General features: G+C 36.7%; 1 protein-coding gene and 1 long non-coding RNA gene across 6 annotated transcripts; both read left to right on the top strand.

Moving 5' to 3' along the window:
* Positions 1-945: 945 nt before the first annotated feature.
* LOC110886864 (3-hydroxyisobutyryl-CoA hydrolase-like protein 3, mitochondrial) lies at positions 946-9,539 on the top strand. Its single transcript, XM_022134727.2, has 5 exons — positions 946-1,107; positions 6,985-7,163; positions 8,036-8,163; positions 8,277-8,378; positions 9,266-9,539. Exons 1-5 carry the CDS (start codon positions 959-961, stop codon positions 9,365-9,367), a joined length of 660 nt encoding a protein of 219 aa, XP_021990419.1. The 5' UTR covers positions 946-958; the 3' UTR covers positions 9,368-9,539.
* LOC110886865 lies at positions 1,647-6,439 on the top strand. 5 transcript variants are annotated; one of them, XR_004870059.1, is made up of 8 exons: positions 1,648-1,948; positions 3,707-3,892; positions 4,016-4,111; positions 4,199-4,445; positions 4,538-4,864; positions 4,991-5,074; positions 5,142-5,368; positions 6,190-6,439. It is a non-coding gene; the product is annotated as an uncharacterized LOC110886865 (long non-coding RNA). The 5 variants fall into 5 exon arrangements; XR_004870061.1 differs by having other exon boundaries at positions 1,647-3,892; positions 5,145-5,368; XR_004870060.1 differs by lacking the exon at positions 3,707-3,892 and having other exon boundaries at positions 4,009-4,111.
* Positions 9,540-17,300: the final 7,761 nt, after the last annotated feature.

Below are 17,300 nucleotides of genomic sequence, written 5' to 3'. Positions count from 1 at the left end.
TTGCATAATCCCGTTTTAATCTGTATTGATTGATAACAAATAACGTTGGGGGTTAATGACCGTGTCCTGGATATCCTTGGCTCATTTTAAAAAGTGAATAGCCACGACGTAAGCACAAGGTGTAGGCAAAACACCTCCTGTTGCATATGTATAACGTATACTCACTCGTGAGAGTATTCTTCTTGTGAGATTATATTTGTGGTGTGTCGATTAATCTTGTCCGGCTTGTATTGTATAATCACCGGCCCTAAATGTTGGACAACCATGTAAATCGGATACAAGATTTTTATTAACAAAATTGTCCCAAGTATAAAAGATTAATTTTGCCTTTGGGCATTTTAATCAACGTGTCAAAATATTTTGTGCCTTGTGCATTCAAATCAATTTTCCCAACTCTTTTCAAAAGAGTCGGTTGAATGTATTTACCAGTGTAAACTGACGTATTTTCCCCAAAAAGATTAATTGCAGGTACCTAAACGTAAATTGGCTGGTATTAGCTCCCTAGCGTCGTGATAAGTCTCGCAAGCTTGATTGCAGTATCTGATGGAACAATATTTTATTATTATTTTGATCCGCTGTGGATATATTCGACTTCTGTAATACATTGATATTACAATCAGAGGTTGAAGTTTATATATTTATCTTATTGCTTCCGCTGTGCATTATATAATTGTGTGGTTTGACTATATTGTTGCCAACATCGTCACGGTAATCCCCCACCGGGCCCACCGGTGAGACACGTGGAAATCGGGGTGTGACAGTTGTGTTAATCGGTGAACTCGTGTGTTTGTTTCTCTACTTGCTACTAACTCGGTTTGCTTGCTAGCTTGGATTCCGCACTCGCTAGTAGGTTTGTATAACAAGGTTTAGGTTCGTAATCCTCCGCGAAACAGGGACCTACAATGTTGCAACTTGCAAGTTGATATAATATGTCATCCTTGTCTCATTATCTTACAAGATGTCTGTTGTGCACACAGGTGCGTATCTTGGAATAACTGGAAACAGGATTTCTACTCCAGCCGATGCACTTTATGTAGGTCTTGGGACTCACTTTGTTCCATCCGGAAATCTGGGCTTACTTAAGGAGGAACTTTTATCAGCTACATTGTATATCTCTTATCATCCCTTACCGTTCACAACTTCACACACACAGGCATCTATAATATAATTATATATATAACAGTATAACACTAATAAATGACACGTTAGGCTCCATAAAATATAGCTATTTGTTGGTTAACTAAACTATCTTGTATAGGTGATAGTGATACTATCACTTTATTTGAATATTCGATAATAATTGGTATTAATATTATAGATTATATGTATTTTCTAATAATATGTAATATACTAATATATACAAATATGCAATAAGTAATAACAATTTATTCCATGTTAAAAAATCAAGCTATTTTTAGCAAAGCTAAATACACGGTTAACCACCCATAACCGACCCGCTATAACCATCAAAACCGAATAACCATAACCACCATAACCGATCGGTTATGGTTATGATTTTTTTGGTCAAAACCGACCCAAACCGACCCATGCACACACTACAAGAAAAAGAGGCACTAGGGGCGACATCTTTAGGGGCGACATATAAAAAGTCGCCCCTAAAGGACCAATCCGTGTTTTAGCTTCTGGCAACAAGTTCTGGCCGTCGATTAGGTAAATAATCCAATGGCTGATGTTAATTTTCCCCAAGTCGCCCCTAATTGTGAGATAAAACCCTTGGCGGGCTTGTTTCCCCCCATCAGACAACACTTTTCCCTTTCCCCTCCAAACAATACTTCCCCCTTTCCCCTCCAAACCCTACCTTCTACGCCACCAGTAGTTGCAAGAATGACGCCCTTCACGCTACTAACAGCCTCTTGTTCCATCAAATTCTCGGCCTTTTGAAGCAATGTGCTGTTCAAATCGCAAGCTTTCTGTGTGGTTTATGTAGGTATGAACCCTAATCGCTTTAATCCTTAAGATTGATGTTCAAATCACAATTATTCAGTGTTGTTTGATGTTCAAATCGTATGTATTCTGTGTGTTCTGTTGTAAAAATCACAATTAGGGGGGGTATTTTTTTATTGTTCAGCTTGTAATTATCATATGCTTGTTCTTTGTTTATGCAAACTTGTTCGGCTTGTAATTATCATAATGCCAGGAGAGAGGACACTCATTCTGGGTCCTAGAAGCAGATGGATAAATAGAATTTGATATGACTCGCTATTTCAGCTTTAAATTGATTTGATTCCTGAACTTTAGAACAATGTTGGAGTTAGGGGTGTTCATCGGGTGTTTTCTTCGGGTTTCGGGTTTTTCGGGTTGGGTTGTTTGGGTTTTTCTCTGGTAAAAAATTGACCCGATAACCAACCCATTTTAAAGTTTGGGTTAGTTGGTTTTAGGTTATTCGGGTTCGGGTTATTTCGGGTCAGGTTATTCGGTTTTCGGGTTTAGATGTAAAATGAAATAAATGTTTTTTTTTTTTTACAAAATATCATCAAAATTCATATTGTTACTTTAAAAATATCATCAAAGTTCAAAGATTAGTTAACAATATACTATTATAATATTTAAAAGTCTCAAAACGTAGTGTTCCATATATTAAAGACTCCAAATCTAACACTTTTATAAGAAAAAACAATAGATGTTCGGTTTTTTTAGGGTTTCGTGTTTCGGGTTTTTGGGTCGGGTTGTTCAGGTTTTTGGCCTTGAAAAAATGACCGATAACCGAACCATTTAAAGTTCGGGTTGGTCGGGTTCGGGTTTCTCGGGTATTCGCTAATTCGGGTGGCTTTGAATTCGGATCGGGTTTTGGATAAAAATGAACAACCCTAGTTGGAGTACGTTAAACTTTATTTTAACATTACTTTTATATAAGAGAATATCAAGGTAGATCTTTTGCAAATGGAGGAATGGTAGGTAGAGAGGGTGACTCAACAGGATTACCAATGTGGCACAATCTTGTAAGCTTAGGAAGCACTGCATTGATATGTTTGCTTCTTGAAGTTCTTTTACAGCTTTATCAGCATCCCAACTGATATTTGTCACAAAATATCACTTAGATCATACGACTTATTATCTAAAATATGCCATGCGACTGGTAATATAAATCCCAAGGTTCCACGCTTTGGGTATTACCAGCATTACATGATTATAAGGCTTTCCAAATGAGCATAAAAATAACAAATTGTATGTTTGATTGGGATTGCCCTTGTAGGAGATTGCATTCCACTCTTTATTTTGGTTATTTATATTGTTTGTTTCTTGTAAAATTGTTCTAATTTATTATCTTGCAGTATAGAAGCACAGGGCCTTAATAACTGACACTAAAACCCCTATATGTATCTGATTATAAGAGACCTTGTGTGTACTTCCATGTTGCAATAGAAAACCTCATTCATATATGTATGAGTTCATTACACAAATAGTCCCTATGGTTTTAGGTAACTTTTAGTTTTGTACCGAGTTTAGGTGTTAACACTAACAGACGTTATATTTTATGTTAAATTAAGTAAAAAACTTGGTTTTAAATTGAATCAATGCGCTCATGCGTTGCGCGCTTTAAGTGCGCACAATGCGCGCATTTTCAAACCATTGTTAAAATGACCAAACTACCTTTTATGAACTTAAGGGACTGTTTTTGTAATTATCTCTAATCAAGGATAATTTATGCATGAATGTGTATACATATATATATACACACTCGAAGATATCCAGCAACATCACTACTAGTCACCACCGCCGTTAGTTCAGCGGGTTATCGACACGCAAAACCCAACTAAGAATACTGCATTCCGGTCTGTCAAGCTTGAATTTTCCAGAGTCATCACGAAAGATTGCACCGTTCAGCGGGTTATCGACACGGAAAACGCCTGAAGCTCTGGCGACGGTTTAGGTCATCCTGGAAAAACTGGGAAACTAGTTGTGTTGTAAAAGTTTTTTTTTTTTAATTTTATCTTCTTAAATAGTTTTATCTATATAATGAGTTTTCTATATATCTCCAATTTTCAGCCTACAGAAATGGCGAGTGTCATGCCAAGAAGCCATGGTGGCGATGGTGCCGAGGATCCCCCACCTCCTAGCGGTTTTGGGCGGGGCCAGCATATGGAGGATCGTAAGTCTTATTAAAGTTTATTTATTTACTATTTTTTCAATTTTATAAATATATATTGTGATTAATAATTTTTATTTATATTTATAGTTGTCGCAGCCAAGAGAAAAAAAGGGGTAAGGCTAAAAACAAAGGACTTACACAGGCGATTGCTTTAAACAAGGGGCCAGTTTCTCTTTCATTTGATACAGAAGTCACTTATAGCCCAATTGGTACCCCTAATGATTGGTTCACTCGCGAAGTGGGGAGTTATATGTTTGGCCACTTTGCATTCGATAAGAGTTCTTACAACTACGTTTCTGATGCTGAAAAGAATGCCATGGATGTGCATTAAAGGGTAACTATCTTATTTAAGTATGTTTCTATGTTCTTTGTTTTTTGTTCATGACTCGTTTTCAACTTAACTAACTTATTTTGTTTAATTCCTAGTGGCGTTTCAATTTTACTGAAATTGAGAAGCATCCTAAATGTAGACAATTGATGGATGGCCTTAATGCGGTATACATGAAGCATTATAGAAGCCGAAAAGCCAAAGCAAAAGAAGAATTTTTAGCAAACGAAGGGGAAACTGATGTAGCGAGAGCAAGGGCCAACATCCCTGTGGGTATGAGTGAAGAGAATTGGAATAAAACCGTAGCCTATTTCTTGATGAAAGAACATAAGGACCGGTCATGTGCCAACAAATCAAATCATCAAAAGCAACTTTACACAAACCGTGGGGGATCATCGACATATAGTAGTTTTTGTTTCAAAAAAGTAATGCTTTATATATATATATATATATATATATATATATATATATATATATATATATATATATATATTCACTATTTTTACATATAAGTGTTTGTCTAAAGTAGTCTAATTTTTAATGTTAAATAGGATAAGACCAGACTTGAAGCGTTTAAAAATGGTCATACTCTTAAAGATGGAAGGTTTGCCACCGAGCTAGAGGAGCAAAAATACGTAAGTTCCTTATTTAAAGTATAATTTTTATATATAAATATTAATCTATCGTCGTTATAAAACACAGAAGAATTACAAGCAGAGTTTGAGCCCCGAAGTGAACCCAACATAGAAGACGAATTTGGAGAAGGTAGTTTGTCACAAGTGAATGAAGTTCAAGTATTTGAAAAGGTGTTTGGTGCTCGGCGCGAACATTATATAGGTATGGGGCGTAAACCTTCATTGTCTAGATTCACAGCACCGAGTTGCGTTGGTCCTCATGAGAAGGAGCAAACACCTCCAGCACTTACAGAGGTAAAGTTGGATCACCTTTAATATGTTAAAACTTGGATGTCTTAAGTGTGTTATAGTCGTCCCTTTCATAACCCTAGGTATCCCATCGTCTTAATATGCCTGTTAGATCTCTATTTTATGCTTTTATTTTTTGTACATTTGGTTGTTTATACTGCTAGTGATTAACTAGTGGATCTGATTTGGTAAAATTTGGGTTATTGTGTTTGTATTTGCTGGATCTTTGTTTCATGCTTTTGATAATGTTAATTAGGGTTTTATCTGCTTAGTTTGAATTGTTGTTTGATGGTGTTTCAACTTAATTTAGACGTGGGATAAATTGTTGCTTTGGTTTTAATATTATTAGCATTTTTGTATGCATTGCAAAGAAAAGATTTTTTACATGTTTTTGAAGCTGAAAGAGGTGGATACCTAATGTGAAATAAGGTTATCTTGTTTAGACTAGTAAAGAGGTAGGTGGATACTATTTGAGGTTAATGATGTGACTGGAAGTTAGATAACTAGTTAATGGGATCATAGTTATTAAAGACGCTAGGCGCGTAGGCCTTGCCTGGTGCCTAGGCACAAAACGCTAGAAAAGCTAGGGCATAAGAATTTTTTTTAAATATATTATGTGTTAGAAAAATAATACTATTCAGATTCTTCAAATAAAATAAACAAAAGCTATTATATAACGTTTAATAGCATCTATTTAGTACCGATTTTGTTTAAAGTTGGATGTCTTAAGTGTTATAGTGGGCTCGGGTTTAATGACCCATTTGGTTAATGTTGTGCTTGGAAAAATGTAGTTTGTTTGAACTTATAATCTATATCTTATTTTGTAGGATTTTCTTGATGGTTTGTTTAAAAGCGAAAGTTTTTTAGAACGCCTCTCAAAATTCATGAACTCGAAGAAGGCTTCAAAGAATGGCAATGAAGACAACATGGATGAGGATTAAGAATGTTGAAAAAAGGAACTTGATGTTTATTATGTTTTATTTTAGACTTATAACTTAACTAGACTAAGAAACGTGATGTTATTATGGCTTATTTTTTATTTGATATTGGTTTTATGTTTGGGTTAGAATTGTTGGGTATGTCTCGAAAAGATCAGCAGGTTTTGGTATTTGAAAAAATGGAAAAAAAGCCAGAAAGCAAAAAAATATAGTTTTTCCAAGGATGAACTTTTAGAGGCAACAAAAGTCGTTTCCAAATGTATAACCATGAGGTCATATGCTGACGTCAGCAATGAACTTTTAGGGGTGACAATTGTCGCCCCTAAAGATTCAACATCATTATCGACAACAATTGTCGTCCCTAAAGGTCAATAGTGACAAGGCATTAGGGTCGACATTTTAGCGGCGACATGTCGCCCCTAATACCTTTAGAGACAACTTTCTGTATCAATAGGGGCGACAATTGTCGCCCCTAAAGCTCTGATTTCTTGTAGTGACACCCCTAGGTGATAGGGTTGATCCATTACTAATAACCGGATTGACTCAGTTTATGTTTAAATGTTACGCGTCAAATATAAAGCTTTTATCTGATGTAGTGGAACCATATGTGGTAATAGTTGATTTTTTTCTTATTTAAAAGGAAAGTGATTATGTATCGAGTATACGTATTGTTATTCTATACAGTTCCGAGGATCCACATCATGATCTCCAAGCAATATTGGCAAAACACAGTAGCACGCTCCAATCGGAGCCCCGATTGAAGTTACTCTTGCCTCGTATAATTTCAACATTCGGTGCAAATAAGTCTGTTAAAGAAATAATGGAGGAACTTGAACAACATAGCCAAAGTGCTGATACAACAGGTCGTATAAGTTATATGCTTTATAAAGTTTGGAAAAATGGGTTGGTAATGGGTTGGGTAACAAGTTAAAAACGGGTTCGGCTCAAACCGGGTACGTGTTTATACAAGTCGGGTTGGGCTGACACATCAACACTAATATGCCCATTTATTTTGTATCTTGTAATTAATTAGGGTTTATTATAATAGGAAAAGTGGATTATTTTAATCTCAACTATTGCCTATTGGCTGTCCCAACTAGCGAATGTTTTGTCATTTGTGAGAGTCCCAACTTTTAATCTATTTTCCCCAATGAGCTTTTTCTAACCGAGGTTTAACCCAGTTAGTTTTTGTTGATGTGGGCTGCTTGTGGCAGTCCACGTCATCAAAACTTTGCCACATAAGCAGTCCACATCATCAAAAGTTTGACTTTTTGCCACATCAGCAAAACTTTGACTTTTTTGCCACATAAGCAGTCCACGTCATCAAAAAACTAGCGGGGTTAGACCTCAGTTAAAAAAAGTTCGTTAGGATAAAATAGGTTAAAAGTTGGGACAGCCACAAAACATTTTGTTAGTTGGGACTATTGACGACCAATAGGTAATAGTTGAGATTATTTAAATCCAATTTTCCATTACAATATTATTTTAGTTTAAGCAATAATATAGTTATTCTATACAACAGTTTAGGGGGTGATTAATTGTTTGAATACCACTTTGGGTGGCTTTTGACCGTTGGAGAGATAATACTTTACAACCCAAATTGACTTATTTTAAGGCAAATTAGTTAGAAATGCCACCTATAGTGCTTTATAAAGCTTTTGGTTTTTTTTTTTTTTTTTTTTTTTTTTTTTTTTTTTTTTGTGAAATTAATAACATTGTTCTTATCTATGAGCAGTTTCACAGTGGGCTATAGAGGCTCTTTCGGGGATTAAAAAAGGTGCTCCGTTTTCTCTTGTTCTTACACAAAAATATTTCTCTAAAGTCGCCTCTGCGCGCGGAAATCATGGAAACGAGTTGTCCAAGGTGAGTTCCCATATGTTTTACATTTAATTGCCTTTGGTGGAGGGTTTTTTAATACATTATTTGATAATAATTAATAGCATTGCTTGCTATATGCTTCTATTTGTGGTGATTAGTTAAATGGCGTTATGAAATCCGAATACCGAATTGCATTAAGGGCTTCACTTCGAAGTGATTTTGCTGAAGGGGTTAGGGCGGTATTGGTGGATAAGGATCAGGTTTGTTATTCTCTGAAAATACTTGTAATAAAACTTAATTTTGAAATTCACACAAGACATATAAAGCAAACTGCGTGATTTATTAAGCAAACTGGAACTGTTGGTTTGGTTTTTAATTTTTAGTTATATACTTATAAAAAAATTGTTTATTAAACATAAAAGAATGTCGTTTTGTATATATGATTCATGAATATAACAATAGGGGAAGGTTCAAATGAAAACCACTAGTTAACGCGAAAACTCGAAAACTAACTAAAAAAGCCTAAAAAACATACCCAATTTTTTTTTTGCATACCAATTTTCGCTATTTAAACTATATAAAAAAAATTTCAAAAAAAAAAAAATTTGTAGTGCACATGTGTAATAATACACATGTGTAATACACATGTGTATTATTACACATGTGCACTACAATTTTTTTTTTTTTTTTTTGAAAAAAGTTTTTTTTATATATATACAAAAACTAGCGATTTTTAATAAAAAAATAAAAAAAAATTGTGTGTTTTTTAGGCTTTTTTAGTTAGTTTTCGAGTTTTCGCGTTAAAAGTGGTTTTCATTTGAACCATCCCCTATAACAATATGTATCTAACTGCTAACTCCAACAATAAAAAAAATACGTTAAAGGCTAAATAGGCGGTTCCAAGTTCCAAACAGTTGGTTGGACAAGTAATCCGTCAAACTGCCAAAACCAAACCGTGAATCAACCACATAAGTTTCAAACTGTCTGACTTGCTTCGGTTTTAACGATTCGGTCAGCTAGTATTTGAAGTATGCGGTATCATTAATCTAAACTTATCGCGTCTGGTTTAAGTTGGGTCTGACCTGATTTTTTTTTTTCATTGAACATCTTTTGGTTTTTCTTTCTAATAATTTTGAAAATTTATTAGAATCCCAAGTGGAACCCACCAAGCTTAGAGGAAGTTGAAACAAGTGAAGTGGAAGTTCTTTTTGAACCATTGGGCTCGCAGGCCGAAGAACTCTGTGTTTAAATCATCTTCATCTAGTCATCCAGTGATAACTACATTAGCATTGTAAGTTTTAATAGATCTGTATGTGTGATACATGTATTCATATAAATTGTTTTTTCTGTAGTTTTAGATTCCTGATGATTACAGCGGATAAGCATGTCATGTGAATTTTAGATATGACACGAAATCATTACATAAACCTTTTTTTTTGAACATCCAATATAAGAATCGCAGGGTACTCCGTACGCGGCACCCATTGGCCGAAAGGTAGCCCGCGACAGCCCAACCTGCACGCACGGAGCCCCTAGCCCACCATGCCACCAGTTCCTGGGAAAACCTGCACCCGCCCGAGGGCACGACAATGCAGCGCCGGTAAAACCCGGGTGGATCAGGAATCGAACTCGAGACCATTCGGTCAGGAGTCTTTCCCCCATTTCCATAACCACTGAGCGATAAGCCCAGGGTTATCATTACATAAACCTAACATAAACTTTGTGGATTTGAATTAACTGGAGATGAAATTAGAAATGTAAAGGAAGCAAAACAAAATATGGATTTGAATTACTAAACCGGTTCAAACAGTTGGTTTTTAGCATACTGAATTTTGTGAGATTAACCAAGAACATGACCATATTAACAAGTTTTACCAACTACCCAAGTGCAAGTCCTAAACATTTGAAACACACTAATAAGTTTTATCAACAACCCAATCAAACAGTCAGTCGAGCAGGATCCTCGAATCACTTCAACCTCGAAACCTATAAATTGTTGGTAATAACCAAAAGAATATAATAAGAGTCATTGATTTTACAAAATAAAAGATGAAAAACCAACAACTACCTTATGCATACGACACAAAGCAGTTTCAATAGAATCTCCGGATACTTTTTCAACTAGGTGGCGATCTTCGTCCAGTAGTATGGCGATATCAAGTAGGTGGATTCCAATACCAGGGTACCTTTTTCTCATTTGTATTTATGTGAGGACTTATAGGCCCATTGTTTTTTTTTCTTTTAAACAACAATCTAACCTACCTCACATAACTACAAATGAATATCCATCGAAAACACTATAATATTTATGTTTTGGAAGTGTTATGTAATTTTGGAACCCTCATTGTCTTGGCGATAGACACCATTTTACACAACTGGATACCGCTCGAGCGCTAGGCCAAAGTCCTTTTTGTAGGTATGTACACATTAATATGTTTTTAAAAGTGAATAATTGCTTTGAAAATGTCACATCAGGCAAGCGATACCTCATATACATGAAACCGAATTTCACCATTGCTGTAAGTTATAACACCAACCTAAATTAGTTAATTAATAATGTGGTGATCACTTTTTAATTTTGAAGAAAACATAAATAAGTGAAACTGGTAGTAACTTGTTAACATGATAAGATAAACACCAACAGAGAGTATAATCAAACCAACGGTGGTATACCAAGACAACAAATCCAAAAAGAAAATGCATCCAAGCATTCCTCAAGCCACACCAGATTCTAATCGACCACTTGCAACCGCCAACAATTTACAATCTAGTAAAACTAGGAAGAGTACAAATTAATATGAGAACTAAGGACTTGGTCACCATACTTTGTGGGTGCTAATTGTGCAAATCAACTTCTTGAAGGAACATAGTTGACCGTCCTGGATGACTCTGACACTTCGAGTAGTAAAGATGCATGCCCATGAAAATCACATTAGCGTTACTGTGGTTCAAACTCAAGTGTTAATAATATAAGTACGTACGAAAGGACGAAATCGAAAGAGGAAAACAAATAAAAATGAACTTACTGCATCACTTGAAGAAGGATTCCTGAAATAAGCACGCCATTTGTTGAGAGATGGCATGTCACTTGGATTCATGTTTGGAATACGATGATCTTGAAGGAGTCTGATTATTTCTGTAGTCTCACCTAGAAGCTGGGCTGCATCTTTAACACTGGCCTCCCTTTCCTTTATCGCAGACATGTAGTGACATTTCATTATTATGATTTGTGGTAAGTTGGTGAGACAAGCTGCGATTATGTCGGCGATCTTTGATGATAACCTATCAAATAGTTCCTTTTGGCTCAGCGTGTCATCATCAATGATGGTGTTGTAGGTATGCAGAATTGTTTTGGTTATACTATACATTGAGTTGACACAAATAAGCCTGTGCATTGAATCATCATCGTTTGTAACATCCTTCCGGCTTTCCTCCGCCCAGTAACGTTCAGCGGTATCCCTGAACCATTTAACAATCTGTCCAGCTGTATACTCTTGAAAAGCAGGGTTTTTCAACTCGTTTCCTAACCATTTATTGGTTTTACTAATTTCTCGCCACAAAGTTTCAGCTGCTTGTTGAAGAATTATGTGATCTTTAATAAAATCGAGGTTCTTTTCCACCAATGTAACATATAATAGACCTTCCCTAACACATTCCAGCAAGCAATCAACTTCCTCCTTTTCGATTTCATGTAGAGAATCCGCAATCGTTGTAAGGGTTACCACATTTAATCTCCAACAATCATCATCATCATCATTAGTCTGGTCAAATACTGCAACTCCATGAAAACCAACAGTAGATTTTTCTCGAATGAGCTTTATTAGATAATTAGGTTGGCCTTTTGCACCCTTTTTGTTGATACATATTATGTGGTCGCAACTCGACTCGGTTCGACTTGGCTTGGTTCGACTCGGTTAGGTTCGGCTCAAGTCCGACGTCACGACATTCCTCCGTCGTGCGCCCCAGAGTTCGACACGCGAAGCACGGAGAGCCGAGAACGCTTCCCGCTTGACACATCATCATGACATCATCATGATGATGTCATGATGATGTCACCAAGTTTGACTAATCATCTTGATTTGATTTTGAGAATTCTACGTGCATGAATATGTTCAACATGGGCCAATCAGGATGCACATGGACTTCAACAATTTGGGCCCAAGCCCATGATTGACGTAACAAGAATTATGTCGACGAAACACTTCAGTTTCGTCGACCAAGACCTGTTTCGTCGCTGTTTCGTCACTTGCCTTCCTGATTCGCCAAACCTTGTGATTCGCCAAGCCAAGATCTGATTCGTTGTGTCTGTGACTATAAATAGACTGTCTGTGGATAAGAAAAGTAGAGAACACAAAAGAGAGCACACAGAGAGAAAACACACACACGAGAGTTTGAGAGAGTTTATAGAATACATCTGTAAACATTGAGCTTGTAACCGAACCTTTCATTCGTATTAATACAAGTGGTGTTAATCGGTGAATATTGCGTGTCGTGTTTTTGCGTGTTCTATCTCGGTTTGCCTTTCCGGTTGGATTCCGCACAACCGGATTGGTTAGTATACAAGGATTAGGCGACTAGATCCTCCTAGCCGGACCTACACTTTTGTATCAATGCGTTCACTGATTTTGAAAAGCCTTCCAATGTTCTCTTACCAACCCACATCCCATTTTCAAAATACAAAATATATGGGTTAATATCTATGATTACATCTTGGTGAAACCTCTCATCTTCTCTCAATGAACTAAACATGGACTTCAGATAATCGAAACAATAAGAGACGCATATCACAAACACTAACGGAATCAAGGCTATTATCTTGCACAACACCACAACTCCCTCCTGAAGTTGTATACATATGCAGAGAATTAGCCTTTTGGAAGTCTCGATGACTACGTTCAGTGTGCGGCTATGAAATGGGAGTCTTATACTAGCTTGTTTCCAATCATTTAACTTATGAGTCCAATGAGGTTCTACTTTTAAGACCTTAAAGTGGATTGAAAAGGACGTTTTAAATTCTAAGGTTGAAAAACATCTAGATAGTGGTACAATTGTACCAATCAGGACTCCGATAGATTGTACTATGAGAATTACTAGCATGGACCAGCCATAATCCGAACCATAGTCCTTAGCCAACATGGCTTCAATAGTCCCGGACATAGTATAAGTGTGTAAGATGGTGACTAAAACACATATTACCCCAGAAGCAGATGTTGTATGAAAGCAAGCTGTTATGAAATGGAGGCAGCTGCCACTTTCTACCATCATCCAATGGTTTCTCACATGGTTTTCTAGCTCATCAACTGTTACTATTTTTCCTGGTGATGGTTGAATGTGTTTTGAAGCTACCTCATGACCGTTTTTGTATTCGGAGTCCAAAATCTGTTTGGATTTTAGAATCGCCAAAGATGAACATATATACACTATCAACAAGAAAACTAACAAAATCACATAAATAAAGGGTAATACAGGATTAGGATGGGTACTTATATGTGTAGGTGAAGTAAGTTGTATGATACGGGGGTCTTCTTTATGGGTTGATATGGATACAGCTCCCGTTTGCATTTGAATGCAAACATTCACAACCAAGGTGATGACTTGAACAGACACAGCTGCAAGGTTTGATAAAAGTTCATTGCTGTCCATGGGTCCTAAAGAAAGCAGTAAATTAGCCATCATGGTACACATAAAGGCCATGCTTCCGAGCTTTGCCATTTGGTCCACATAACCCGGCATGGAACCAGTCAGATCCACAGGTAACTTCATTGCAACAGATATTACCGTAAGAAAAGCAGAATTAATAGTAAAATATTTAGAGGGAAACCATAACATTCTGCTACGTAAACCATGTACTAATTCAGCCACCATGGCAAGGATGCAAACCAGTGACGCTAACGCGATGTACATCCCAATCCATAACATAGGTGCGCTGTAACGATCTTCAAGTTCTGATCTGTATATAAACTTTAGGTATCCCAACAATGAATCTGTAATATTGTTAGGAATATTGTAGTCATCAGTGAGTGTATCCACAATATTAAGATACTCATGTGTTGAGTTGTAAGCCATAACTCTAGGGAAATTAAAGAAACTGATGATTTGATTTAATGGAGATATGATGAGTTGAAGATGGATGGTAGAAATAATGTGGGCAGAGTTTAGGATTGGATTTTGTGTTAGGAAGGACTTAACAAGGATGGTGACTTAATATATTACCCTAACACGTGAATCATGCTCTTCCCTAAAGCTGCTGCTGCTGCATGATTAAAGAAAAATTCAATAACAACTTTAAAGCTAATAATTGTTAAATCCAATATTTTATCCCATCACCCGGGCCACACATGAAACTTTGTTTGCAATAATTGTGGAAAACAGTTCTTGAAAGCTCTCCATTTGATGGTGCTTTTTCTAAAAGTGGATTCCATATCCATCTGATTTTCTTTTTCTGTTATAAAATCCTTTATTCAATAATGCATTTGAAATATACGTACCAATTATATACAATAGTGGCCCCTATGACTGTAAGACTGTGGGGTGTGGGGCGTCGGTTGGGGCGGTGGTTTGGGTTCAACGTCGGCTGCTCCACCCCGGGCAAGCGTTGGGCATGGCGTTGCCCCTTTGGCGTGGGGGGTGGGGGTGGGTGGGTGAGATGGCTGGCTTTGGTTGGCTGGTTCGATTTAGCCGTTTGGGGTAGCCGTTGCCAAACCAAAAAAACAAAAATCCACATGGCTGGCAACGCCAAGCCAGCCGTTCCAACGTTTTTGGAGACCCTAAGCGAACTACGAAGTAGGGGCCCTAATTTCACCCATAAACTCTCCTCCAATTTCGATGGACCCGTCGCCATGGGTGATTACGGTTACTTTTTTCGTCTAGTGATAGCCGATAGTGTAGAAATTGAAAGCAGGGTGTGATGGGAAGTGAGAACAATGATTGCGGCTATATTTTAGGGGCTTTAGGTCGCTGAATATTGATGATTAGGTCGATGGTTGTTGTATTGTAATAGTTGGAAATTAATGCGAAATGGGCTTTGAAACCGAGTCTTTTTTGCTAACAGTATTTACTTTGGGCTCCGTTAATGAAAACTAGTTTAGTTTTGAAATAAATATATTTATTTGGGCCTAATACATTTACTATATATAAAAACTTTCTCAAAACTTGGAGACCCTTATTTTTTTTGTGGCCCTAGGCTCGTGCCTAGGTTCGCAAGCCTATGGAGCCGGCCTTGCGCCAAGCTAAGCCACGCCACACCACACCCCTAGTTTTTGAGTATTACCTTGTGGATCCCACCCTCGCCACGTGTCGAGCAATGCCCCCAACCCAAGCCCCTCCACACCCTATAGTCTAAGGGGCAGGCGCTATATGTGATTCTATTAGTTTGATTTGATTTTGTCCAAGTTATTTGTGATTCTATTAGTTTGAGCATCTATATGTGCTTCTAAGGAAAAACTGTCTGAAGGGGCGTATATGTATTTTTCTTTAATCTACCATGTTTAAAATGCGACGACAATAATGGTGTTCCTCCTACAACCCAATAAAACAAAACTGTGGGTGGGACCCATCTCAGGTATATGTTTGTTTCAGTTATTATCCTTCTTGAAAGCTTCAGATCAAAATGGTCAACATGGTTGATATTGGTTGGGTTGCCTTGTATAAATTGCTTTGCTTTCTAAATGCTTAAATTGGTTTATTCATCACCATATACTGTCTTAACTTTGACAGGTCAAATTGATAAATTTAAAGTTGTAGCGAAAAAAGAACAGTTAACTTTGACACGATTGGATGTTGATGACATCATGATGACATCACCATGATGTCATCATGACATCATCTCACTGCTGAAGCATGCATGCATGTATCGATCTGTTCAATGAATGTTATATCATTAGATTATATCAATAAATGTATGCATGTATATCGATATATGTGTATATCCATAGTTTTGGATCGATATATTAGGTGAGGTTTTTGAGCGTTTTTTATAAGTTTATTGAACAAAATCTCAAAACCAGGGGCGGACCATTAGTTATGTGGGGCATAACCCGGGCTACGGCTCAAGTTTTTACTAGTAGTGTTAATTTTTTTTATTTTTTTCGATTTTTATACATAGGACACCCCTGAACAAGTACGAGGATACCCCTCAAATTTTTTTTTACAAAATAATAAGATGTTGGTAAGCCCAAATAAGTAAATAATAACACATTAGGTAAGCCCAAATAAGTAAATAATAACACATTTGCTAAGCCCAAATAAATAAATAATAGCCCAAAAATGAATGATTATTGATTTGGGCAATTGGGCGGCATGTTTTTTTAATATTGTATGATTGCACGATAAAAAAAAAATTAGGATACCCCTTAGTTGATGTTCTAGTTCCGCCACTGCTCAAAACCCAGTTTTTTCGGATTAAAATACGGTTTAAAACTCAGAAATTTGACGTTTTCGGTTGAAACTTGTTAAAACGGCTGGAGATGATCGAAAGTATCATTTTGTTGTTGAGTTTTGAAGTTAAAAACCAATTCACCATTTTTTCCGGTGAGGTACTTGGCCGGAAAGGGTCACAGGAATTGTACAATTCATACTATTGGTTGACACTATTGGAACAAGGGACTGTTCTTGTCGGCTGACATTTCTGATTTTTGTCTCATTTGGTTTTTGTTTCTAGCGAAAGTGATCCTTTTATAAACGAAAATGAATTGGTTGTTTGTTGGGCCGTTGGCACATAGTGACACTCTTTATCAGTAACAATGAAAGAAAGTGGTCATTTAAAATCATCCGCAACTCAGTTTTAAACTGAAACAACTAAAGTGGCTTAATTCAATGAAAGTCATATACAACAGTCCAATTGTGTAAAGCCTATTCACTAAGCCTCAATATTATTCGTATCATTCATACACGAAAGTCCAGCCCAATAGGCCCAGCTGGTGTATGCATTTAAACAACAGTGAGCCCAAAGACACACCAAAACATGTAGAGTGAGGAGTTGGCGTCTTTGCTGCCTGTCTAATATGGGCCTAAGCGATACCTCATATAGATGAAACCGAATTTCACCATTTCTATAAGTTAGTTATAACACCTACCTAAATTAGTTAATTAATAATGTGGTCACTTTTTAATTTTGAGGAAAACTTGTTAGATAATAATTTATATATTGTGTCTTATGTTTAATTATAATTTGTAGAGGTCCT

The sequence above is a fragment of the Helianthus annuus genome, chromosome 10 (assembly GCF_002127325.2).
Source record: "Helianthus annuus cultivar XRQ/B chromosome 10, HanXRQr2.0-SUNRISE, whole genome shotgun sequence".
Taxonomy (NCBI): domain Eukaryota; kingdom Viridiplantae; phylum Streptophyta; class Magnoliopsida; order Asterales; family Asteraceae; genus Helianthus; species Helianthus annuus.
The sequence above is the reverse complement of the archived record's forward strand: the minus strand, read 5'-3'. Positions and strand labels throughout refer to the sequence as shown.